Source organism: Sturnira hondurensis, unplaced genomic scaffold (assembly GCF_014824575.4).
Source record: "Sturnira hondurensis isolate 20B ecotype Veracruz unplaced genomic scaffold, ASM1482457v3 Scaffold0007406, whole genome shotgun sequence".
Taxonomy (NCBI): Eukaryota; Metazoa; Chordata; class Mammalia; order Chiroptera; family Phyllostomidae; genus Sturnira; species Sturnira hondurensis.
Genome location: NW_028080037.1, coordinates 8,818,706 through 8,843,578, shown reverse-complemented (window position 1 = coordinate 8,843,578; position 24,873 = coordinate 8,818,706). Strand labels below are relative to the sequence as shown.

Sequence of the window (24,873 nt, the reverse complement as noted above, 5' to 3'; positions counted from 1 at the left end):
CGGGTGTGCGGGTGACTAGCCCCCGAGGGCCCTGCCTCTGCGCCCTCCTTGCTCACCTGCGCCTGCACCAGGCCCTGCGTGTGTTCGCCGCACCTTTAGCCTCAGTCCCAGTGGCTGATGGTCAGGTTCTTCGGGCGCCATGGCTGTTCCGAGTGCCTTTGGCTCTACTGTGGATTCTGAGTAGGCTCGTTGGGTTTTTCAGGCCCCCAGGGACGTTGATGGGGGACACCGGTGCTCACTTGGACGGGTTTGTCCGTCAGCACAAGGAACGTTGCCCACGGTTCAGTCCGAGTCTGTCTGTCTGGGGACGTGTCTCCCCCACACTGAAGTCGTCTTTAATGTCCTTTTCTTCATCGAGCCCTTTGACATCCTGTTAGAGTTATTCCTGGCGCCTTAAAATTTTGCTGCTGCCGTGGGGCGGGTGGGGGGGGGGGGGAAACGTGGTGATGGGGAAATGGAGACAGCTGGACTTGAACAAGGATGAGAAGAAAATTTGTGTTGCTATTGTAAATGGTTTTCAAAGTTACATTTTCTAAATAGTGACATTGTGCAGGGGTATGGACACTTTAGGTACGGGGCTGGTAAGCAGCGCGTCTTCTGAGTAACTGATGGGGGCTAAGAACTTGTCAACTCTTGGCTTCTCACATTCATAGTCTGACTCGGGACGGGCTAGTTTGTTCTTTTCTTTCTCCCCGGACATGTTTTGTTTCTTTTACGTGCCATATTCAGCCACGTTCAGCCGGGCGGTCCTTTCAAGTCAAGATGAATAGAAACAATCTGTGGTAGCCCGTCCCGTGCCTTGAGTAGGACTCTAAATGGAATCCTTTTAAAATTCCTCCTCAGGCCTGATTGTTTAGGGACAGTAACTGTCTCCCAGATTATCAAAGCTGTCCTCCAAGTTCCTGTTTTGCTAAGAGTTTTATTAACTAGGCTGTAGATCTTTTCCCTAAAATCTCTTTATCTACTGATAGGATCATGTGGTTTTTCTTTCTCAGTCTGTAGTGCTTGAAATAGACCTTTTAATGTTCAGCTCTGTTTTCATTCTTAGGCTGCATCTAACTTAATCACGTGGGGGCTTTTAAATGCATCACTGCATTGGGTTTGCTCAGATTTTTGCCCATAAATTTGTGCGTGTGTGTGGTTCTCCGAGACTCGTAAAACGAGTTGGAGAGTGTTCCTGGTTTCTGGGACTTTAACGGGTGTCTCGCTGAGGAGAGCTGTTACTGTGACTCAAGGAGGAAGTCTGAAGCCGTTGCTCCAGGAAAAAGTACAACTCTCCCGGAGACAGAGACCCACGCGAAGGTCTCGGGAGCCCTCACAGAGCACGCTTGGCAGTGCCGGCCGCCGCCGTCTGCTCAGTGCAGGCCACCACCACATCCTGCTCTCCGTGAACCACGGAGGCGGGCGGTGGGCTTGAGCCCGGGGACACAGCTCTCTGTACTCCAGCAGGGGCCCAGCCTGAGTCTGGGAGGGCTCAGCAGGCATGTGACCACCTGCGTGTCTGCGGAACTGGGGGCCGCAGCCTCCTGGCGCGAGGGACCCAGGGGCCACAGACATCAGCTGCTGCCGGTCTGCGTGTGGCCTCCGCCGCACTACCGATGGGTGTTCCTGGCAGCGAGCTCTGGGGTGAACCTCCCCAGAAACCTGTGTACATGGCATACGTCCACCCTCTTCATCTTAAATGCCAGTGTTTAAAGGATCCGATGCTCAACCTTGAGCAAGGCCTTGTTTTTTTAGTGGAAATGCTGCCATATTAACATTCAGTCTCTGACATGAGCTATTTATTATTGTGAGGGTTAAATGTGACTTGCTTAGCTGGGGTCTGAGACTGGACTGACAGCGTGCGTTCCTTGTCTAGGGCCAACCTGGACATCTTTGACTACATCTACATCGATGCTTTTGGGAAGGGCCGGCAGCTGACGGTGAAGGAATGTGAATACCTGATTGGCCAGCACGTGACCCCGGCCCTGTACGGGGTGGTCAACGTGAAGAAGGTGCTGCAGCGAATGGTGGGAAACCTTCTGAGCCTGGGCAAGCGGTAAGATTTCCTAGCTTTCCTAGCTTTCCTGTACTTGGGCGGAGTGCACGCCCCAGAAGGCTTGACCTGCCTTGCAGAGGCGCCTCCGATGGGCCTCCCTGGGGTGGGGGAGGTGCGGCACCCATGTGCTGTCTACAGCTGTCGCCTCCTGTGGGAAAAACTGGTTCCTGTGACATAATACTGTCCGGATTTAAGACGGGTTCAGTGAGTTTCCTTTGAGGCTCTGCAGCGTGGGCTCAGGCAGGCTGTCCGTGACTGCCGACAGCGTCCCCACGTCATGAGTGTCTTGGGCTGGCACAGGTTCTCTTTTTAGGGGCAGGTGTTCTCGTGTCCAAATGCTTTGTCATCTTTTAGTTTATGCCTTTCTGTCACTCACATAAGAAAACAAAAATGTGACACTGTCTTGCTTTTGAGTCAAGGAAATTTGGCTTACAGAGTAAAAAGGAAGTTGTACATTATAGCAGTAGTTTTCTGCCTAGTGGCAGGATTCTTAGTAGACTTTTAGAGCAGTTTTAGGTTCACGGCAAAATTGAGCAGAAAGTACGGAGATTTCCCATAGGCCTCCTACCTCCAGGCGCTCACAGCCTCCTCAGGTGAACATCCTGCCCCGAAATGGCCCGTTTGTTACGACCGATGAACCTGTGTCGATGATGCATCACGATCACCCCGCATCCTAGATGCATTCATAAACTGAGGTTCACTCTTGGTGTGCATTCCACACATTCTGCAGGCCTTAATAAATGTTTGATGGCGTGTGTCTACCGTCACAGTGTCACGCAGAGTGGCTTCTGCCCTGCGAGTTCTCTGCTCCGCCTGTTCAGAATCTAGTTTTAGGCCCTGGCTGGTGTAGCTCAGTGGATTGAGCACAGGCCTGTGAACCAGAAGATCGTGGTTCGATTCCCAGTCAGGGCACATACCTGGGTTGCAGGCCAGTTCCCTGCAGGCCAACTCCCAGCAGGGGATGCACGAAAGGCAACCATACATTGATGTTTCTCTCCTTCTCTCCTTCCCATCTAAAGATAAATAAATAAATAAAATCTTTAAAAAAAAAAGAATTTAGTTTTAATCATGCCTGGGTTACTGATGTGCCTGTGTAGTGAAAACACTTACAATTTTAGTTGAGTGCCCATCGCTGCAGTGGGGCACAAAACTACATCTCGCCGTCGCTTTTAGTGAAGATATTGTAACTGTTTGCTGAGGGGAAGGGAGGTGCCAGCCAGCATCAGAAAACGCAGGGAATTTGTGTCAGTTGTTCCTAAAACCTGGGCCTTGCGTGAGAAGGGCTCACTCAGGAGCACCCAAGATAAGGTGAGGTTCTCCTTCCAGCAGGGAAGGCGTTGACCAATCGTACCAGCTGCTGCGCGACTCGCTGGACCTGTACCTGGCGATGTATCCGGACCAGGTGCAGCTGCTGCTCCTCCAAGCCCGGCTCTACTTCCACCTGGGGATCTGGCCGGAGAAGGTAATTATTCACCTTTGGTGCTCTGCACCTACCTTAGAGAGGGAACGGGTAGCTCGGAAGGTGGCTCCTGCAGGTTTACCTTTACGTTACCGTCAGCAAAACTCAAATCTGTTCAAAGTCTCCCGGTCTTGACCTGTCATTCAAAGATTTGTCTGTCTCCTTTCACTGTGAATTTTGTTTTTAAAAAACCAAACTGGTTCTACTGCCAGGAGTTGCCCACCCTCTTTGTGGTCAGTGCCTTCGATGTCCAGAACCATGGCGCCTCTGGCCTGCCAGTCACCTCCTGGTGTCCCTGATGAGTTTTTCCCCCATGTCACCCTGACTTAGCAGGGGGAGGCAAAACTCACAGTGCTCAGCCTCCAGCTGTGCCGTCAGCAACTGCACTGACCGTGCAAGAGCTCCCCCTTGGACGTCAGACGTAGGGAGGTTGGTCTTAGGCTTGTGCACGTCCAGCCGCCCAACTAGTCCAGGACTGGCTGTGCTCTGGGAAGCGGTAGGACTGGGCGCTGTCCCGCACAGCTTTCTGTGTTGTCACGCCCCGTGGCCAGCCGCCAGCAGTCTCAGAGGCTGCAGGGGGGCAGAAGCGCTCCCAGCAGGCTATGGGCGTGGCCGCGTTCGAGGCCCATCTCCGGTCCCAGAGCAGCAGCAGCTGCACGCTGGCGTCGCGGCCTTGCTTTTGCAGGGGAAACATTGTAGCGCTCCATTTTGTTTGTTTAGAACAGTCTGGTGAGAGGACCGGATTCTGAGGGGAGGCAGCCTTTCTTGACCAAGTAAAGCATCTAAAAGACTTGACATAGCTGAGATTTAAGTTGTGTCGGTAACGACTTAAAAGACCTAAAGTAATTCTGAGAAAGGACTCAGCAGCAGGAAGATCACCGACTCCAGACGACACCCTTTTTTAAGGCAGTAACGGGGTATTACTCCTGCCTTAAAAAAGGGTGTCGTCTGTGGCCCAGGGAGCAGAGAGCACGTGCTGCGGCCACAGAGTCAGAGGCAACTGGTGACCCTGCCGGTGCTGCCACCCGCCCCAGAGCCTGGGTGAATGCTGTCACCCAGGCTTCCGTGGCTTGTTTAACTTTTGTCTCATGTTTAGTTAGTATGTGCGTAATTCCTATCATTGTTTACTTTAGGTGAAGAATTGCATGGTGATTTGTGAAATGCAGGTATCCTTTCAAAGCAGGATTCTTGATAAGTAGGTTCTGCACCTCAGTTACCCGTCAGCCTTGAAAGGGCCGGGGGCCTCTCTTCTGCCGGGAGAGGTCTGCGGGAGCTCTGCCTCTACCGCCAGCAACTGCGTAGCGCTCGCCCCCTGCTCCCCAGGGGTCACCTCGGCATCCTCAGGGTGAGCAAGGTTGCCTCCCTGTGCGGCAGACGTCACTCTATGAAACGAGCTCAAGATTTGGTGTTACCCAGGACACACTGGTCCTCGAGGTGACCATTCATTTGCTGCTGGCATAGGCGCTTCCCCCAGGCAGAGGTCCGGAGGGAAAGGCAGCTCATTGCCATTGAATTGGGTGCCCCCCCTTGTAAACCTGGACTCCAGCCGGGGAGCCGACACTGAGACTGGAGGAAAACCGTGGGGCTCCCCAGAGGAAGGGTCCAGGGTGCTACAGCAGTTAGAAAACGCTCCTCTGTGGAGACAGGGTTTGAGGTGGACGTGGAAGCTATTTCAGAGGGCAGCAGAGCCAGCCACGGCAGCGCGCTGGGCCAGCATGAGCGGGGCACGGCGGCGGAGAGTGCGGTGTGTGCAGACAAGGTGGGCTGCACAGGGGTCCTTACACGAGTGCATGTGCATATGTGTGTGGGTGTCGTTACATGGAAAACATTGTTCAGGACACGAGATCAGCTTGTGGAGGGCTCGGGATCTGCTTGGCCTTGTTAGGTAAAAGGGAAACATTCCTAAACTAGGAAGACCAGAAGGGCGACTTGTTTTGGACTTGTTTTCAGTGGAATTCAGCTGAGAGGAGCAACATGCAAATCCTCCTGGAGTCATCGAGGGGGGTTGTGGCTGCGACGGAAAAGGAGAGTCTAGGGCAGCCAGATTTTAAAGCCGAGAACTTGAAACATGTCCTTCCATCCCATGGGGTGCATACTGTTTGGGTGACAAGGATGGCCCCCAGTTTTCCAAGGCAAGCCTGCTATGCTCTGTCCCCACTTCCCTGCATTTTCAGGGAGTGCTTAACTTTCCTGCATCTCTCCAGCTCCCTGATCCTGCTCTCTACTGTCAGCATCGAACACACCCAGATCGCTCTCGTCTTTGGGGAAAACAGAAAGCACTCCCAGACAGCCCTGCCGGCACCTCCCCTCAGCCGCCTCCTTATCTCTCTCCTCCCCTGCACAGCCAGAATGTGCTTGCTGGCCGCCCCTGCCTCGCCAGCCTCCTGCCTCGCCTCCCACACACTCCCCAGAAGGTTGGGGGGTGGGGCGGGGGGTGGGGGGAGGGTCTGTTCCCACCCCTCCTCCTCCGGAAGGAACTGTGCTTGCCAGGGAAGCCAGTGACCCTTTTTTGATAAGTCATTCTTTTTGTTGCCAAATCCAACAGATACTTGTTTTCCTTATCTTCAGTGATCGCTGGGGGCCGCCCCCCACTCCGCAGTACACTCTGTTCCTTCTACTCCTGTTCTTGGTTCTCAGGCCCTTGCTAGTTTCTAGACTTCTTTTCACTCTGCACCTTCCCCCTGGGTCATCTTGTCCGTTCTTCTTGCTTCAGCCCCATCTGTAGGCTGACAGCTCCAGGTCTTTGATCTCCTGCCGGGACCCTGGGCCCCAGACCAGTGTGCCCAGATGTCCCCTCCTCATCTGTACAGGGCTCTGTGTCCTAGAGGACTGCACCGGCCTCCTGCGTGGTCTCGTTCCTCTACTCTTAGACCCTTGACCCTGTTTTATACGCTGCAGCCTGAGTGGCCTTAATAAAATGTCAGCTGTGCCCCTTCGCTGCTCAGGATGCTCTGGGTGGCCCCCACTGCCGCAAAGATCCAGCTCCTCCTCCTCAGTGTGGCCTGCTGGGGTCTTGGTGGCCTGGCCGTCCCCGCCAGTGCTCTCATTTCTCACGGTGGCCCTTTGTGGACTCTGCTACCATGGCCATGCCCTCTGTTCATCCCTGTTCTTCGCATCAGTCCTTGGCACACGCTGTGCCCCTGCTTGGGACCTTTTTTCTGCCTCTCAACTCCAGCCGCCAGCTCACTTCTGCCTCTGAAGCCCCTTCCTGGGCCCTTCGCGTGGGGCCGGCCCCACTGCCTTCTCACAGAGCTGATGTGACTGCCGCAGCTGCTCCAAGAGGGGCTGCCTGCTGCTTCTTGCAGCTGCGCCCTCGCTCTCGGCCCGGTTCCTGCCCTGCGGCAGGTGCTCAGGAGTTTTTGTTGGAATGAGAGAGGAATGACTGGGCTTCCTTAGTGGTAAGGAAGGAGAAGGCACCCTCAGAGAGGGTGTCCCGATTTCCCAACAAGGGTTTGGCCACGGGAAAGGTGGGCATTTGGAGAGCAGACCTGTTTCGGGCTGGGGGAGGGTGTCCAGGTGAGGGTGTTTTGAATGTGACGGGCCCAGAGCCATGTGCCACACTGTCCTAGAGAATGTAGGGCTACAGCATCAGGGTCTGGTGTCGGAAGCCCCGAAAGTGGAAGAGCCCACAGACAGTGGACTTCCGAGGGTGGGGCCCAGAGCTTCAGAGAGAGCCTGGGGAACCTGCAATTAGGGGACAGTGAGGCCAGCAAACTGCGGCCTGGTGGCCCGAAGCAGCCTGGTTTATGTGTATCCGTTTGTTTGCACACAGCCACGCCCATTCGCGTCCTTGTCTCTAGCTGCCTTCCAGCTGTAGCAGCCGGAGAGGGTCATGGAGCCAGAGACCAAATGGCCCACAAAGCCTAAAACGTTCACCCCCCGGGCCTCCACGGAAAGCGTTTGCCAGCCGTGAGTGGCAGGCCCCCACCTCGGGACCTCTGCCCCACAAGTTGTAGGCTCGGGAACCGAGGTGCCGACCGACACTGGGCTGGACACAGCACGGTGCCCAGCTGTCCACACTGGCCTTCGGGCACATTCGAAGCCCAAACCACCCAAGTGTCCCCGTTCNAATTAGGGGACAGTGAGGCCAGCAAACTGCGGCCTGGTGGCCCGAAGCAGCCTGGTTTATGTGTATCCGTTTGTTTGCACACAGCCACGCCCATTCGCGTCCTTGTCTCTGGCTGCCTTCCAGCTGTAGCAGCCGGAGAGGGTCATGGAGCCAGAGACCAAATGGCCCACAAAGCCTAAAACGTTCACCCCCCGGGACCTCTGCCCCACAAGTTGTAGGCTCGGGAACCGAGGTGCCGACCGACACTGGGCTGGACACAGCACGGTGCCCAGCTGTCCACACTGGCCTTCGGGCACATTCGAAGCCCAAACCACCCAAGTGTCCCCGTTCCTGCCCTCTCTTCAGCCTGCCACCCTCACGTCAAGGGAAGGAGGAGGGATTGCCTCTGAGCCTCCTCTCCCGCGCTGGTGCTCTGAGTAGGAGAATTCCTCTGTGTGCTGAAGACTCCAAGTTAGGTCTGTTCCCTGCTCTGGTGGGAGGGGCCGCTGGGAGAGGCGGGCAGCTGTGTCTAGAAGGCAGCAGAGGTCTTGTCAGCAGTAACTGGTTGGAGCTGCAGAGGGGGACACGAGGGACGCATTGCGCAAGCCCAGTAAATGGAAGCTTTACTGTTAAACCCCATGCTGTTTGCTACAAAAGGTAAAGGTTGTTAGTGTCTCCGAGTTCAAAGTTCTCTTGGGGGGGAGGGGGGTGGGATTGGCCGTCAGCCAACAGTGGTTGAAGTGGGTGTGAGGTACAGCAGATCATACCGTTCTGCCCATTTTTATGTGTTTGACATTTTCAATGACCGTTGATTAAAATACCCCTACTCCTGCTTTGGAGTGATGGTGGTGGGCTGGGGGTCAGAGTTGGCCCAGGTCTGCCCCTCACTGCAGGCCTTCGTAGCCCGTGGCCTCAGGCACGTGGCCTGCCTTCACCAAGCCTGGCTCCTCTTCTGGCGATGACTGCCGTGCACCCTTGGGTTGGGAGGATGAGCTGACTCTGAAGTGGCGGGTTTGGTTCAGTGACCAGGGAGAAATAGGTGCTCAGTAAACACTGAGACCCGCCGATCTCAGTCTGGAAGGCAAGGTTGGGTGTTAGAATAGTAACATTTTACATTGCACAAGACGGTAATTTTCAGAACACCTTGACAGGTTCATAATATATCAGGAAACAGGGCCTTTGTTAGTCGTCACTTGAGAAGCGAGTAAACAAGTTAGAAGTGAAAACCGCCAGTTGGACGGGTCTGGAGCCAGGATTGGGGCTGCTGCGTCTTTGCACTCAGCAGAGGGGAAGCGCCTGTTCACACGGGGGACCCTGCCAGGACCCTCCGCAGGAAGCCGTAACTTTGTGTGTTCGTGCATGCATCCACCTCATCAGAATTTGTGTTCTCCATGGAGGCCCAGGGTGCCATAGAAAAAGCGCCACCTCAAGGTTCCGCTTCTGCCAGCTAGTCGCTCAGATCCCGTGTGGATGTGGGCTCTCCTTGCCCACTTGAGTTTGAAATGCCACTGTGAGTGAAGTGATGGAATGACGAGGGTTTCTGAGCCCTGTTGCCCACCGCTCCGTCCTTCAAGCGTAACCTCAGAAACAAATGTGGTCAGTGTCCTTTGGGGGCTTCTCTGTGGCACTGAGGCAGCTCCGGCCAGCATCCTCCTGATTGAAGCAGCTGAGCGTTTATTTTTACAACTGGTTCCTGAGTGCAGGCAGGTAAAAGTGCATAAACAGATTGAAGCCCACACTGACCAAGAATGGAGGAGTGTAAGACCCTTTTTGAGTTCCCCCAGCCCAGATGTGCCTGCGAGGGGCGGACTCTCCATACCCGTGCTGATTCCAGCCCACTGTGTTTCCAATGTTCCCTCCCCGTCATGCAGGTCAGGTGTGGGTGTCCGGGGCCGGTGCCGGGTATTAGAAGTGAGCGCACTGACTAGGGAGGGTCCTGTGGGCCTCAGGGACCTAGGCTGCGCCCTCAGGGTCTTGCCTTGCCGCCCCTTGTCAAGCTAGCTTAGGTAGGGCTGTACCCAATGCAGGAAAAAGGAAAAGGCCTTACTAAAAATATTATCACCTAGTCTTTTTGTCTTGTTTTGAAGGTGCTCGATATCCTCCAGCACATTCAGACCCTGGACCCCGGGCAGCACGGGGCCGTGGGCTACCTGGTACAGCACACCCTAGAGCACATTGAGCGCAAGAAGGAGGAGGTGGGCGTGGAGGTGAAGCTCCGCTCCCATGAGAAGCACAGGGATGTCTGCTACTCCATTGGGCTCATTATGAAACACAAGAGGTGAGTGCCCAACGGCGGCCGCCCACGTGCGGCCACAGAGGACGTCGAGGCTGGGGAGCAGCGGCCGTGACATGCTGGAGGGGACCCGGCTGCACACAGCAGCCGCCTCCGTGCTGCTCAGGAAGGCCCGCACCTGAACCACATGTCCAACCTGTCTGTGCTTTGAGGAGGGACTTGCTCTCCTGGCTGTGGGGGGCAGGGGTCCTCTGATGCTTCCGTGATCTTCAGCACCCAACGGGAAGGCGGAAGTGGCCACACATGGAACTGTCCTTTCCTGTCTTCCTGTCTTCGTTGTTCTTCATCTCTTCTTTTCATCTTGCTCTCCCTGAATTTAAGTTGTGGGTCGCAGCGTACACTTGTAGCCCAGAATTAAACCGTGTCCAAAGGATGGCCACATTCATGTCCCACCAGCCGGCTGGGAGCTGGGAGTCCCTCCTCTCGCCAGCGTGTGCTGTCACCAGGCCTCCGAAAATGCGCTCGTGTGCGAAATGGCGAGTGGCGTTTCACTGTGGCTTTTGTCTGCACGTCCCTGGTGACTACACAGGCTGAGGTTCTTTTCGCAGGTTGACGGGCCATTCACGTTTCCTTTTATTAAGTGTCTAACAAATGTTTTGCTTCCTATTTATAGTCATTCTTTTTCTGTATGCTTACTCTCTGTGTGCATATAAGTTCCAAACACCTCTTCCAGGTTTTGGTTTACGTTTTCATTCGTTTGTTGCATTCTGTTTTTTATTTATTACGGACATTCCAAGCGTCTCAGGGTAAGAGCTGAGGACACTGAACCAGGTGACATCCCCCTGTCAGCCTCAGTGGCCATCATGATAGGGTCCGTCTTCATTGTCCCCTCCCCACCTGCCCTTGCCTTCCTCCAAGAGAGTCCCCGATGTCATTTCTCCTGTAGCTATTTCACAATGTGTCTCAAAGGTAAGGGCCCTCTCTTTCGTTAAAAGTCCATTTCCCGTCCCGCTGCCATGTCTACGAAAAAATGAGTAATCCCTTACCAGATAGCTGGGTAGATAGCTGGTCTCTGAACTGAGGTCCTTGAATGCCATCCACTGGCCATGTCTTCCTTATGGGTCGTACCGTTAGCATTTGGAGAAGTCGCTCCCCCCCCCCCCCAGTCGTGGAGACGGCTCGAAGTTCTGCACTTTACGTCTAGGCCTCTGTTACCCCTGAGAGCCAGCTCCGTGCATGGTTGTCAGGCCTGGGCCTGATACTGCTCCTGTTTTGATGACCCACTGTTGTCTCGTCACTCACTGTCAGAAAGCTGGGCTTTTTTCCCAAAGTGTTGGGTTAATAGGGAGGCGGGGTTATGAAGAGGGGCGGCGGCGTCCTGAAAAAGGACTTGGCATGGAGTAGAAGGAGGTAGATTTGTAGGAACGGGAGCTTGAGGGGGGAGCCAAGCCATCGTCTGTACACCTCAGGGTGGCCAGGGCCCCAGGGAACTGATTGGCCATTGCTCTCACATTAATCAGGTATGGCTACAACTGCGTGATCTACGGTTGGGACCCCACCTGCATGATGGGACACGAGTGGATTCGCAACATGAACGTCCACAGCCTGCCCCATGGCCATCACCAGCCTTTCTACAATGTTCTGGTGGAGGATGGTTCTTGCAGATACGCAGCCCAGGGTAAGTGGCTGGTTCTCATTGGTACACTCAACAATGCATGGGCATGTTTTACGCATACACTTCAGGTCTCAGAAACTGTGGGCCTCATTGTCTGTTCCCCATAGCTATCCTCATGAGGGCCACTATGCAGCCAATAAACACGGGTGATATGCTGTGGTCTGGCCCTGCCACGGGTTAAATAGTCAAGGTCCTCAAAGTCTCCCCGCCCCGCCTCCACCACCACAGCCAGGTGATGTGGTGCTGCTGGTGATCTCTGTTTTGATTGGGCATTGCCTTTGCCAATCAAATCCCCAGTACCTGCTTCCCAGGTGCTGCCATTGGCTCCCCCCAGATGAGGAGGGCGTGCTTGAACTGGAGGCACTGACTAGACACTGCTGGGGGAGCCGCCCTAGTGCCCTCTGGCCCCCTGAGACTGGCAGCCTTCTCTGGGAACTGCAGTCCATGGCGTGGGCCCTCACAGCCCAGCAACCCAGGCGTGTCTCCCTTTTCTTTCTTCCTCCACTTAATAGGACGGATGTATTGTGCACTCATCTTAGTAATAAAATGACAGGTGCTGAGACCGCGCTGCTCTGTGACAGGCAGAGCTCTAATGTCCGCTCACTCCATTGGAAAACGCGCGCTTGCTCCGGTGCCATCCCCGTGTACTCCATGAGGAAGCTGGAGCCCGCAGACTCATTTCAGCTCTAACTCACAGTGTGAATCTGCGCCCGGCAGCCTGGCGAAGCCTCGTCCACGGCTGTCAGGCCTTGGGCCTGTCTGGAAACGGGTGCGACCGAGTCCCAGCTACATTCTGGTAGAGGCGCTTGTGAATATTAGACGTGTAAATGTCTCAAGTTTCATATCCATTGCTAATTCACCAGAAACTGAGAGACGGTTACATGCGATGAGAGCAATTCTGTCTATTGAGACTACAGGTCGCGTCAGCCTCTGTCAGTGCGACCAGGAGGTTCTAAGAGGGGCTGACATGTGCCTTGTGTCAGACCAAGGCACTGACAGAGATTTTAACTTTTCAAGCTGTGACGAAGAGTCATACTAACAGTTTCCAAAAGTCAGCGTGATTTGAAAGTTCCTCGGTGACCTGTGGGCCCTTTGCGCCCCCCACTAACCGTGCAGTAAGCAGTTCCCAGTCTCAGAGCCCATCCAGGGGCAAAGGGCCCTGTCCCGTGACCACGCTGCGGGCCAGGGTCTGGCTTCACCTCGTGCACGCGCTGCCCCGTTACCTGGGGCAGCTCTCGGCACTTTCAGTATTGGAGACTGAGTTTCCAGAAACATCTACGTTACCTTTAAAACGGGCTGTTTAGAGTAGGCGAACTGATGTTTGACTTTATGTGTCCTGAATTTTTCACTGTCTCAAGACACCATTTCCGATTGTATTTTAAGTGAGCCGAGTCAGGTTTGGAGTCATAATGCGGTGACTTTCTAGGGAAGTTGGAGGTCTGGCTGTCGGTTTCACACCCTAACTCTGGGGTTGGACTGGGTGGTTGTGGGTAGATTGCCTTTTCAAAGTTTCAATTCCGAGGCTTTTAGAAAAGTCTTAACTTCCCAGTCGCACCCCATGGCAGCCGTCCACTTTTTTTAGCCTGAGATCCCGTCGGCCCCTGGGCAAGGTTTCCTGGGCATCGGTCACCTATCAGCTGGCTGCTGGGCTATGGGGCTGCAGAGATGGAGGGGAACCCCATCATAGGCTCCCCCAGAAGGGCCTGACCTGATAAGTGGCACCCATCAGGGCTCTGTCACTTTGTGGGGCTCCCCAGTCATTCCCTTCCCTCTGTGGCCTTGTTACCTGTTGACATATAAGCTAGCCACCCTCACTCGTGTGTGAGAGCCTTACTCCAGGCCCAGCTCTTCTCGGGTCCCATGCCAGCCTCTCCAAAGCCCCCAGCACCTGTGGTCAGGTCCGCCCAGGGGCTCAATGTTCCCAATTGAACGTGTTGAATCGACGCTCGTCCCCGCCCCAGTTGGCTCCTGCCGGTCTCAGCGGTGTGTCTATGCTTGGTTTGAGTGACGACCAGCTAGGGCCCACATGCACATGTCCTGGTATGTCTCAAGTCTCTCAGGAAAAGCGGAAACAGAAACAGTTTCTCATTCCTCATTTTTTTTTCTCTTTTTCACAAGACTTGGGCTTTGGAAGAGGTCAGGCCTGTCACCCCATAAACTGTCCAGCTTTCTGGCTGAGTGGCACTGTGTGCTTATCTGTGTTGTCTGTAAGCCGGAAGCTCGGTGCAAGGCTTGAGTAGATTGGGTCGATGTTTTTGGCCGAGGTATTTATTCTCAGATGCTGTGTATATCCCGTCATCTCTCTTTAGGCCTGTGCTGCTCCACGTCCCACTGTTAGGGAGGCGGAATCAGGTCACTCGGCCAAGACAGTGACTCACTGTAAGGGACCATCGTCCCTTTGCAGTTAACGAGAAACCAGTGGAGCCATCCTGTGACATCCCTGTGTCTTGCCCTCCCCAGCAGCCTGCGTCCTTGTGTTTGTGTTTGTGTTTGTGTTTGTGTTCGCCCGTCGGGCTCCTCACCTGGGTTACCGTGTGCGGATGGCAGCCTGCTGATTCTCCCCCGCCGTGGCCCTCTGCTGCTCTGACCCAGGGCTTTCCTCCCCCTCCCCCGCACCGCCTCCTTCCTCTCCCTCTTCCTTGCCCCCTCCCTTCACCCCCCACTTCCCCTCCACTCCAGCTCTCCTTCCCCTCTCCTCCCATGGATTCCTAGATTTTTATTTAGTCAACATGTTACAATCATTTTGAGCTATTTTTGTGTCCAAATTAACCCATATTTAGCCAGTGGGAGACCTTGAGAGGCTAGATTTTTTTAAACACCTGTTTAAATTTGTTTTTACATTTTTGGGTCTACTTACTTGCATTCAGTTATTTTGTTTTATAACCTTTTCTTGACCCAGTTTTCAGACTTTGGTTCTATGACCCTAGTAACCTGGGCAGTAATGAATGCCCCTCTAGTTATCAGTTCTCCACAGAGTCCGAGGAGATCATGAACCACACGCGTGCACGACATCTTCGACCGTCTTGCTGTGCACTGTCGAGGGGATTTTCCAGTCAGCATGCTGGCTAGCGGTCACCCTAAATCCCAAGGAGGGGTATGCGGCACTGGCCCATTTATCGTTTCCCCACCAGGGGGCAGGCTGCCTGTCCCAGCCCACCTCCCCGACTTGGGTGCTATGGCCTCTCCGTACTACGGCAAACCAGTGTTGCGGGTGCAGTCGGCTGCCCACGTGGGGAGGTCAGGAATCCAACTGTGAGGCGAACGTCTGGCTTTCACGCGTGTTTTACGCATGAAGCCCCTCGTAGAATGCCTGGTATATGTGCGCCCTCACCCAGCGTTAGTTCCTGGCTCTCACTTGTCCTACAGCTCCAGACGCAGGTCCACACCACACCCCTGCACACGCACACTCAGCCACGGCAGTCTGCACGTGCTAGCTCGTGTGTGAGGCCCCTGCCGTGGGGCAGGAGCGTGAGATTTGAACCGTTTCAGAAGGCGGTTTGGTGCTCTCTTTCAAACTGTGAAAATCTCAAGCGCCTTTCTCCTTGGCCCCTCCACCAGAGACACGCTTGCCCACCGGGCCTGAGGTCCCTTGTTGTCACAAAACAGTTTCATTCCTGAGGACTGGTGCATTGGGGTCTGCCCAGACTGCGGCATGCTCAGTAAGCTGGAGTTAAGTAAACCAGTTGCAGGTAAACACTTGTATGTCTTGTGTGAATAAACAAACCCAAACAACACCTGGTTTTCTCCAAGTCCAGTTATGTGCAGACCACGTCTGTGTGTTCATCGAAGGACCGGAGAGACCCCCTCACAGGTTTCCTCCCTGGGGTGGAGGGGACCAGGACGGGACCACTGCCTCCGGAGAGCTCCCAGGTAGTGTTTCCGTGGTTTTCCAGGAGTGTGTTGGTGTATTTGGGGGTAGCTTGCAAATTTAAAGTAAAATAAGCAGGCACATTTCTCTGAAAAATTCAAGGGAATCAGAAAGACTCCTCGAGGTTTTTCCAGGACGTGTGAGTGGTCCCTGTTTAACATTTGCTGTTACATTCTGTAACACTTAGCTTTCTCCGTCCTCATCCAGTAAAATTTCAGAAGCCCTGTTTAGCAGAGTGGGATTTATTTTCCCCTCATAATACATAGTTGCCAACTTCACTACCTTGTTTTCTCCTCTAAAAAGTGTTTTTTTATTAATACCAGTTTCCTGTTTGGCTAGGGGCCCAGGCAGGTAGGCACACTGCGTGCTGACGTCAGCACGCGTCCCTGGAGCCGGGAGCCACTGTCCTCCACCCCGCACTGGGTTTCCCCACCTTTTGTCTGCGCTTCTCATGCCTTTTGTTTTGGGCCCATGGTTAGGGTTCTGGACAGCCGCTGCCCAATGCGTTGTCCTCACAGACTCGTGACCCAAGTCTGGCTTCGACCTTCCGCCCTCCTCCCAGCTCTCAGACACTAAGCATTAGCCAGCACCGAGCTGCTCCTGAATATACACAGAGGAAGGGAAAGGGGGGAGACAAGGTGCACGCGTGGCCTCTTTTAGAACAGGGCTCGCCGCACTTTGCTGGGGCAGAGAATGTGGTTCGTGGCTCGACTTAGGAGACCAGAAGGATGCAGGTACGAGACTGGTCATCAGATACTATGGGGCCCCCAGAAGCTGAACCGCTGGCAAAAATGAGCTGGCGGGACGCCCTTGTCTGGAGGTCTATGTTAGATCAAGTCAGAGGAGCTGGGTGAGTCTCCTGTGCACCAGCCCCCGAGGGGCTGCTGGAGCCAGACCCCCGCTCTGAGAACAGGAAGGGGCTTCTCTTTGGTCTGGAGCTGCCGGGGGCCCTGGCCACCATCGCTTCGCCCCGATTCCCGCTCACCGCCTTTTTCCTGTTAGCTCTTCCACGTTCCACAAACATGTCCTTCTTTATTTTCCACCTTAAAAATGTTCCTAACCGTTGTTAGGAAGTTCTCTGGATAAAAGATGCTGCAGAAAAGTCCATTTTAATGAGAATGTGCCTCTTTATCAACAGAAAACTTGGAATATAATGTGGAGCCTCAAGAAATCTCACACCCTGATGTCGGACGCTATTTCTCAGAGTTCACGGGCACTCACTACATCCCAAACGCAGAGCTGGAGCTCCGGTACCCGGAGGATCTGGAGTCTGTGTACGAGACGGTGCAGAATATTTACAATGGGGCCAAGAAGGAGACCACAGAGTAGACCCAGTGGAGAGCGCCACGCCTTTGCTGCTGCTGCTGCTGCTGCTGTCTCCAAGAGAACAGGATTCGGAGGTCTCTCGAATCCCTCTGGATTCGTCCCACCAGAAAGCCACTTAGCCAGGGGTGCCGGGGCCCCCTAGGTTTAGGTAGCCTGTGCTCTGCCCCAGCTGCAAAGGCAATGTCGCTCTCCGCCTGCACTAGTGAGTCCGTTTGAAAGGCCGTGAGTTCAGTGGTATGGCTTGCACGCTTGTCCTGTGGTGACAGTGTGTGACATTCTGTCTTCATGAGGTCTCACAGTTGACACTCTTATGATCTCTTTTTTGACTCACTTTTCATTCTGTCGCACATTCGTCTCAGAACACTTTATTTGCTGGGCAGATAGGGTTATAAGTTTGCAGTAGTTTCTTTTCTGATTACTCTGTGGAATGTGCTCAGTCCTGGGGAAGGACTCTTTCTTTGTCTTGGTACCTTGAGTTTAGTCGCTTATTCAGAGGTGAAGCTGAGTGATCTTGGAGATTAACAAATTAATGGTAATCAGAATCTTTTGCTTTTGTTTTTTCTCTGTGAAACAGATTTCAAGCATTTATCTTTTTCTGTATTTGAATTAGGAGAGTAACAGTTTTTCCTTTTGGATTTATGCCTCTATCTCTATGAATCATTAGTTTTCCATTTTATTACATGAAATTCTTTGAGAAAATGTATAATGGCCTTGGTGATGGGTTTTTCCATGTTCATCTATGCCTCCCTTTAAAATAAGTACTTTTAAAAAATATTAACTATTCGGTATCATAAGTAGGTCTTAATCTGGTGATGGGTTCTCTTTACAGTGGGAAGTACAATCTGCTATTAAAGTGTCTGCTTTTAGAAATTTTCCTGCGTGGTCTCCAAAGACCCAAAAATGAGATTTCGCTTGTGTAAGCAGAAAAAAGATAACTTTAAAAATGAAAAAAAAAAAAAAAAGAGGAGGCTTCACGCCCCCACGACTCACCGCCAAACTTTTTTGAATGTGTTAGGGTAGAAATACATGAACCGTCTTTCAGTTTAAGAGTCTTTGATCTGTGGGCAAGGAAACAAGTGTAACCTGCGCGCTCCAGTCGCCATGGCTGTGAAGCCATCAGCACGCAGCCTGTTCTCAGGCCCCGCGGGGCCGCCCCGCTTCCTACTCAGACCACAGCAGCTTCTTCTCCGTAGTCTTAGTAATAGCGCGGAAGATTCCAAGTCTGTGCAGCCCCTCTGACCAGCCAGGTCTCCAACCAGATGACCTCGTGGGTCTGGAGTCGGGGCTTCAGAACTCCCTCCCTCGGGTGAAAAGAGCCCAGTCGATCTAGTGAATGGGGCCTTAGGGGACAGGGATCCAGTCACTCCTCACTGCCAGTGTTCATTTGCATGCAGTACATCCTCACCCTGTTTGATGACTGCCTCCTACTGATTTCTTTTTGAAACCCAAGGATGACAGAGGTTTGGGGGCCGCAATAGGCACTTGGTAGCAAGTGACAGCTGAGTTACGCGGTTATTAGAAAGAGATGGAGATTTGACCACCCAGCTCCCTCCACCTGAATTCTCTGTTGTCCAGTGTCCATGTCCCTCGTCAAATCTAGACTTAGACAATTTGGACTTGCCTTTGACATTGTGACCACTCACAGCGCCCAGCCCGCCTGAGGCTGGGGGTTTCACACTACTCGTTGGAAGGTGGAAAGTAGGAAGTTCGGAGTGAATACTAGCGTGATATAACACTAAGGAAGCGTGCAGCATGCTGAGAATTGTGATCTGTGCATTTCTGGTGGATTTCCTTTGTCCGCAGAGCTACATCAAAGCCAAGAAAGATGGTTTCACTTGTAAATATGTGTCTAGACTATTTTTAAATGTTTTCTTGTGAATGCTTCATTTGGCTCCAGGAGGCCTTGGGCACCTGTGTCAGCTGGTATTTGGGCACTTTATATTTTTCTAAAAATGTGTTTTGGAACCTGTATTCTAATAAATCATAAGTTTCTTTTTAAAATTTTTCCAAAGTTTTCTCCACTTTAAAAATCCCTGTTATAAAAGTAGAACTTTCACAATGTTAAAATATTAAATATTTGGATATAATAACTTCTTTTCTCTGCCAATGAATGCCAAGATTTTCTTTGCTACAATGTTAGCAAGTGGGACTTACCCAGAGAGGCCACGCAAACGGCCCAGTTTCCTTGCCGAACAGAAAGACCCACCGCGACGAGCAGCAGAATGTCTCATGTCTCTTCTAATCAAAACATGCAAAAGTTGGCCCTGCTGAAATTTTCCTTAATGTTAGTGAGCGCACAGGGTATCTTTAGTCTATGATTTTCCTGCCAAACGTGAATTTTATAAGCTCACTAGTAATCCTGAGAGTGTCTGCTTGTAGTGCAAAGACTTCAGCTTTTCAGTCACATCAAAGACTGTGTTTGTGCAACGAGGACATCAGAGGCTCTGAGGGAAGCCCCGGCATGTGTCCACGTGGCATCTGCGTGCCCCGCAGCCCGTCCAGAATCCAGACTGTCCGGCGGAGTCCCGGTCTTCCTGCTGTCGCCGAGTGTGGGGCTGCACAGTCTCCAGTTTCCTGCGCTGCAGTGTTTCTCGGAGCCTGTAACGCGCTGTTGGGCAGTGTGACTGTTCGAGAGCGTGGGGTGTGTCCCATCTTAGACCCTGGAGCACCCCTCCCAAGCATATGCCGGCCACCTGCGGGAAGCACTGACTCGTGGAGACGCCGGCCCACGGGCCACGCCTGACCTGAGTCCGCCTCAGCACCAGCCCAGTTGGGCCAAGCGTCTCGTGGGAAAGTAGTTACCCGTTATCCATCCGATCGGACTTTGAAAGGCTGCCTTCGTGTTGTGTGTCTGCCTGAACCCTATCGCAGATCTCCACTGTAAGCGCATTTACACCGCAGACTGTTGGATTTCGAAAAGCGGCGCTGAACGCTGTTGCTAAATTAGTTGAGCATTTTCCCACATCTACTTGCTGTCTTGTTCTAATTTTAAAACGTCAGATGTCTCGGTCTTCCCTAATGTATCGAGTCAAGTCGCGCGGCCCTGTCCTCGGCTGTCTTCTGCCATCAACTCCCTTTGCTATGAAGGGAGATACTTTTTTCTCTTACTTCTTATTCCAGATATGTGAAATTGAACCACCAGCAACTTTTTAATTTGAGAGTATCTTGTGACCGTGAAAATCAAGATGTTCTTCTGTCTTTTGTTTCTGGGAGGGGAGGAGAGACTGTCCACCCAGAGGAAGTGAGGACGTCAGCTCTGTGACGGTGCATTTGTGGAGACATTAATAGCTGTATTGCATGTATTACTTTGTGCTGCTTGCTTGCTTTGAGCCAGGCGCTGGCCACACGTGGACGGCCCTCACCGCAGCGCTACAAGGCAGGGCCAGGTAGTGAACATTGGGACTGCACACAGTCAGTCTGCCACATACTCTTCTCTGTTTTTAAAACCGTCCAAAAAAACCAATCTGAGCCTGAGGGCTGCACAGAAGCAGGCCGAAGCTGGGATGCAGCCTGCCAGCCATCATCTGCTGACCCCGGCCGGGGGCGGGGCCTGCCTGGCGTCCCACTGCACCAATGGGGAACTGCGCACTCTGCTCGTGCAAAGGGGGGACCTGGCGTTCGGCAGCCACACTACCGACTACCTCGCAATGTTTTTACCTTTCGCCTTGCAGCAACTTTTAACTTCTAACCTTTCACTTCTGAAAATTTAGAATCGAGAAAAGGACATTCCTTTGTTGATTAAAATGTGCAATTATAGTATAAATGTATTATGGCCATTTAGCAATGACTGTATTAGGGTAATGCTAGTTCTGTAATAAATAGATCCCCCCAAATGCAATGGCTTGAACACAAGAGAACTTTCTTGCTGAAGTAACACTGGGCAGGGGGGTGGGCGGGTGCAGTGGCCCTGAGGCAGTCATTTAAGACTCTAGGTGGGGGAGTGGGGGAGGAGCCTACTGTCCTCAGTGTGCTGCTCTCAGGAACAGCCTGGGGGCGTGTGTCTGAGGGCGCTCTGCTAGCCCAGGCTGCAGTGGCACTTAGCACTTCCACTCACATTCCCAGGGTGGCTGGGGAGGAGGAAGGAGTTCGTGGCTGGCAGCTGCTGCCTCTGCCTCCTGCACAGGTGTGCTCTTCCCTGGGTGGACATGCCCTGATTCCTGGCAGGGTAGGGGCGGGGGAGGCGGGCAGGCAGCCTGTGTAACTCGGGCTGGTTCTGGGCACAGACGCTGCCCCTGTCACCGGCTTCTGCCACAGTGTGGTGTCCAGGCAGTTGGGGGTACTCATCACAGGTCAGGCTGTCTTAAATCCCCAGTCTGCAACAGATGGCTTGGGAGGGAAGGCGAGGGGTCTGGGCAGGGGCCTGTGTGCCCAGGAGGAAATGAGGTTTGGGCCTCCGCCACCTTGTCTGCCTCCACGGTGTCTGTACCCACATACCCAAACCCCCAGGCTCTGCAGTGATGAGGTGCTGCTGGGTGGGTGTCGTGGAGCCCCAGGCCGTGGGAGCGGAATTGGGTGGGTAGGTGGACACCGTGCTTCCCCTCCTCCACAGTGCCCCCACGCCCAGTCCTGCCCTCTGGGACACATCTTCCCCAGTGGCATCGCAGGTGAGTGTTGGGGTGCCCCTCCCTGGTGGCCCTGTAACTCACAGCCACATCCAGTCTGGTGCAGGTTTTGGGGGGGCAGTCTGGAACTTCACGCAACAAGCCTGAGGTCCCCTGGCAATGGTTCCCCTGGAAACTTAGCAGACTTCTAACCCCTCTGTATGTTACCAGTCAGACCCAAAATTCTTTTCCAGAACCTTCCAGTCTACTGGATTTCCTTCTCTGTCCCATGCCTCTCTCTTCCCCCTGCCTTCATGGTGGGCACTTGAACCTGACACAAGGCAGAGCTGAGTGAGTTTTCACCCCCACCCCTTACTGTGGGTGCACCCACGTGGTGCCTTTTTCAACGTCAAAAGCTGAGGCTTCTGACTTCATTTCAGTTCATTTTTGCCTAGTTCATCTCCCTCTCCCTACCCGCCCGTCAGCAGCAAATAGCGGCCCTCGCGCCACATTCTGTGCCTTTTCCACTATTTCCCAAGACCAGCTACAGTATAGGGCTTTCACCTTGCAAATGTAAGTAACAGTTTCACCAGGTACAGCCCACAAACACGGCTCCCCAACCTCCCAGCCTGCCACGGGTATCACCTTGCCTCCTGGCGGCTCAGCGGACAGTCCATGGAGTCTAGGTTTCGTCCCAGGGCTTCTCCTTTCCAGGGCATTTTGTTGTTTCTAAGTTTCAAGTTCCCATAGGAAGTTCCACTTCCTGTTTGGCTGTGCAGAAATATCTGAGCACAGTGATGTCAATTTTGGGGGGGAATGGAAAGGGCTAAAACAAGTTGTGTTGTGAGCTTAGAAAAAGAGGTAGGCCAGGCCCTGGCTGGTGTGGCCTATGGACTGAGCGTTGGCCTATGAGCTAAGGGGTCACCGGTTCTAGTCCCAGTCAGGGCACACGCCTGGGTTATGGGCCAAGGTCCCCAGTGGGGGGCATGTGAGAGGCAACCACACATTGGTGTTTCTCTACCTCTCTCCCTCCCTCCCTTCTCCTCTCTCTGAAAATAAATAAATAAAATATGTTTTCAAGTTCGGAGTAAAGGAAGGAGGTTTGGAGGAGACCAGCGGGACAGTCTGCATTACAGAATCCTCGCCTGGCTACACATCCAGTCTGCTTCTCCTAAAATGGCAGGATTCTTCACGGACTGGCATCTTCAGGCGGTTGAATTTGGGGCGAGTCAGAGATCACTTTGAATGGGTTTGTGACCTTCCTATCTCCAGCCACTCCTGTTGCAAGGCCTCAGAGCTCTCTGGTCCTCGCCCGGACTAGGCGGTGGCGTTCTCCATCCAGGCGGCTCAGGCTTTCCCCATCCCAGCGCCGCGCTCCACCCCGCCTTTCCCAGCCTTTCTCCCAGTAGTGCCCCCCGCCCCCACCCCAGGACCATTATTTTAGACAACTGTTTCCCTAATCCTTTTCCCCCAGGAAATTGCTCGATCTTTTGTTCAACTGAAGTGAAATTCATATAACGTAAAACGAACCATTTTAAAGTGTGCAGACCAGTGGCGTTTCATACACCTGAGTGTTGTGCAGTGCCACCCGCCGTGGAGTGGTAAAACGTGCTCTCACACCAAAGACCAACCACGCCCACTGAGCAGTCACACCCCAGTCTCCCTTCTGTTTTCAGGAATGTCCCTATTTTAGACATGGCATGTAAAGGGACCACATAATATGTGTCCTTTTGTGTCTGGCTTCTATCACTGAGCATCATGTTTCCCGAGTCCAGCCACATCGTAGCGTATATCGATCAGTATACTGCATCCCTTTTCGTGGCTGCATAATATTCCACCGTGTGGATAGGCCACACTTCATCCATTCGGCTATTCAAGGACCTGTGAGCTGTTTCCATCTTTTTAGCTATCATTGGTAGAGTTGCTGCGAACCCCAGTGAGATTTTAATACCACAGATAACTATATTATCCACTTCGGTATTGCATGTGTGTCTGTACGTCACACATTAAAAGAGTAATAGTCTCTCTCTCCCCACAAAAAACAGATTTTTCCCTTCAGGGGTGATACCGCCCCAGTGATAATCGAGTCCCACCTGGGAGGGGGCACTGGGAAGAGCTGCTGTCCGTTTCATTTCGCTGGTTGACCAGGGCTGTCTTGCTTTTGAGTATCTTTTAGTGTCCCCAGTTCTGTGCCAGGAGATCACTTCTGCCACCAAGGAGTGCTAACGTGTATATTCTGAAGACTTTGTTGCATATGCATTGTGTAATCTTTACTTAGTGTTATAATGACTTGATTCCAGAATCTCCTAAAAAAAAATTCAACCAAAGACACACACACACACCCTGATTAGTTTGAGTTATTGCCTCTTATAAAAGTAGGAGAAAAGGAAGGGCAGTTATAAGACCTTCTGGGTAATGGCTACCCTTATACTAGACTGTTTCCTAAATTGGCTTCCATGAGATTGGAGAATTTGGAAAGGAACAGGCCCTTGACCATTCATTCTGACGCTTATCGAATGGAAACAGTGAGTTAAGTGACTTGAACTGGCAGGTGACTCAGGGCAGGGACCTGGGCCTGGGCCTTTGGACTTGACCAAGGCGGTGTCTCTGCGGCCCCCAAATTCCTCTGTGGGGTCTTCTCGCCTTACACGAAACGTCTGGCTAACATCATCCTCCTTTATCGTTTGGGGTTCAGAACCCCTGTTCTGTCTCCCTCGCTGACTGCCCCATCGCCGCGTCCTGGCCACCTCTGTCTGCTCCCTTATTCTTTTTTTTTTTTAATATTTTATTTATTTATCTTTAGAGGGGAAGGGAAGGAGAGAGGGAGAGAAATATCAATGTATGGTTGCCTCTGCCGAGGACACACAATGTATCGTGTGTCCCCTGCCGGGAAGTGGCCTGCAACCCAAGCATGTGCCCTGACTGGGAATCGAACCGCGATCCTCTGGTTCGCAGGCCCGTGCTCAATCCACTGAGCTACACCAGCCAGGGCTTGCTCCCTTATTCTTGCTCGTGTTTACTTTGTTGAAGGACGATGAGTGTTTCCCTCATTATCTCAGGGATTTCTGTCCTTGAGATTTGGAGAACCCCCCGTGCAAAACCTGCGGGGGGCTGCTTTTTGCCCCTAGTTTTCTCGAGGTAGAAGTCCACAAAATCTGCACATGATAAGTGTAGGGCCACACACATTCCATTGTGTTACCCTCACCCCCCCCCAAAGTTTCCCTGTGTCCCTTTTTTCATTTTGGGGTTGTTTTGTTTGTTTGTTTCCTGTGGTTAGAACATTTAAGACAAGTCTGCCCTGTTAAAAAAATTTTAAGATTTTATTTATATGTAGCGAGGGGACGAGAGGGAGAGAAACATCAATGTGTGGTCGCCTCTTGCACACCCCCAGCTAGGGTCCTGGCCCGCAGCCCAGGCATGTGCCCTGACTGGGAATTGAACTGGTGTCTCTTTGGTTTGCAGGCTGGTGCTCAATCCACTGAGCCACACCAGCCAGGGCTCTTGACAAAATTTTAAGAGCCCTGACTCAATCTACGGCATTGGCCGAGAACACTGATTTGACCTAAGGTTGGTCTGCCGCTGTGTTTCCTTCAGCAATTCTGTCTGGGTCTGTCTGCTTCTGAGGCTGCATCATCGTGTGAATGAGCGAGTGACATCCTGATGCATCGAAACTGTCATGCCCTCA

The 24,873-nt window shown here is 52.9% G+C and overlaps 1 protein-coding gene across 4 annotated transcripts in view; it reads left to right on the top strand.

Moving 5' to 3' along the window:
- The window catches only part of FBXO21 (F-box protein 21), a 35,766-nt gene extending 15,292 nt beyond the window's left edge, over window positions 1-20,474 (top strand). Inside the window, exons 8-12 of one of the 4 annotated variants that reach the window (XM_037052195.1) lie at window positions 1,859-2,038; window positions 3,368-3,500; window positions 9,612-9,823; window positions 11,299-11,456; window positions 16,460-20,474. In XM_037052195.1, the coding sequence (XP_036908090.1) occupies window positions 1,859-2,038; window positions 3,368-3,500; window positions 9,612-9,823; window positions 11,299-11,456; window positions 16,460-16,650 (874 nt within the window). In that variant the 3' untranslated portion in view covers window positions 16,651-20,474. Of the gene's footprint in view, window positions 1-1,858; window positions 2,039-3,364; window positions 3,501-9,611; window positions 9,824-11,298; window positions 11,457-16,459 lie in introns of all 4 variants that reach the window. The other 3 variants (XM_037052197.1, XM_037052194.1, XM_037052196.1) reach the window with 3 other exon arrangements.
- Window positions 20,475-24,873: the final 4,399 nt, after the last annotated feature.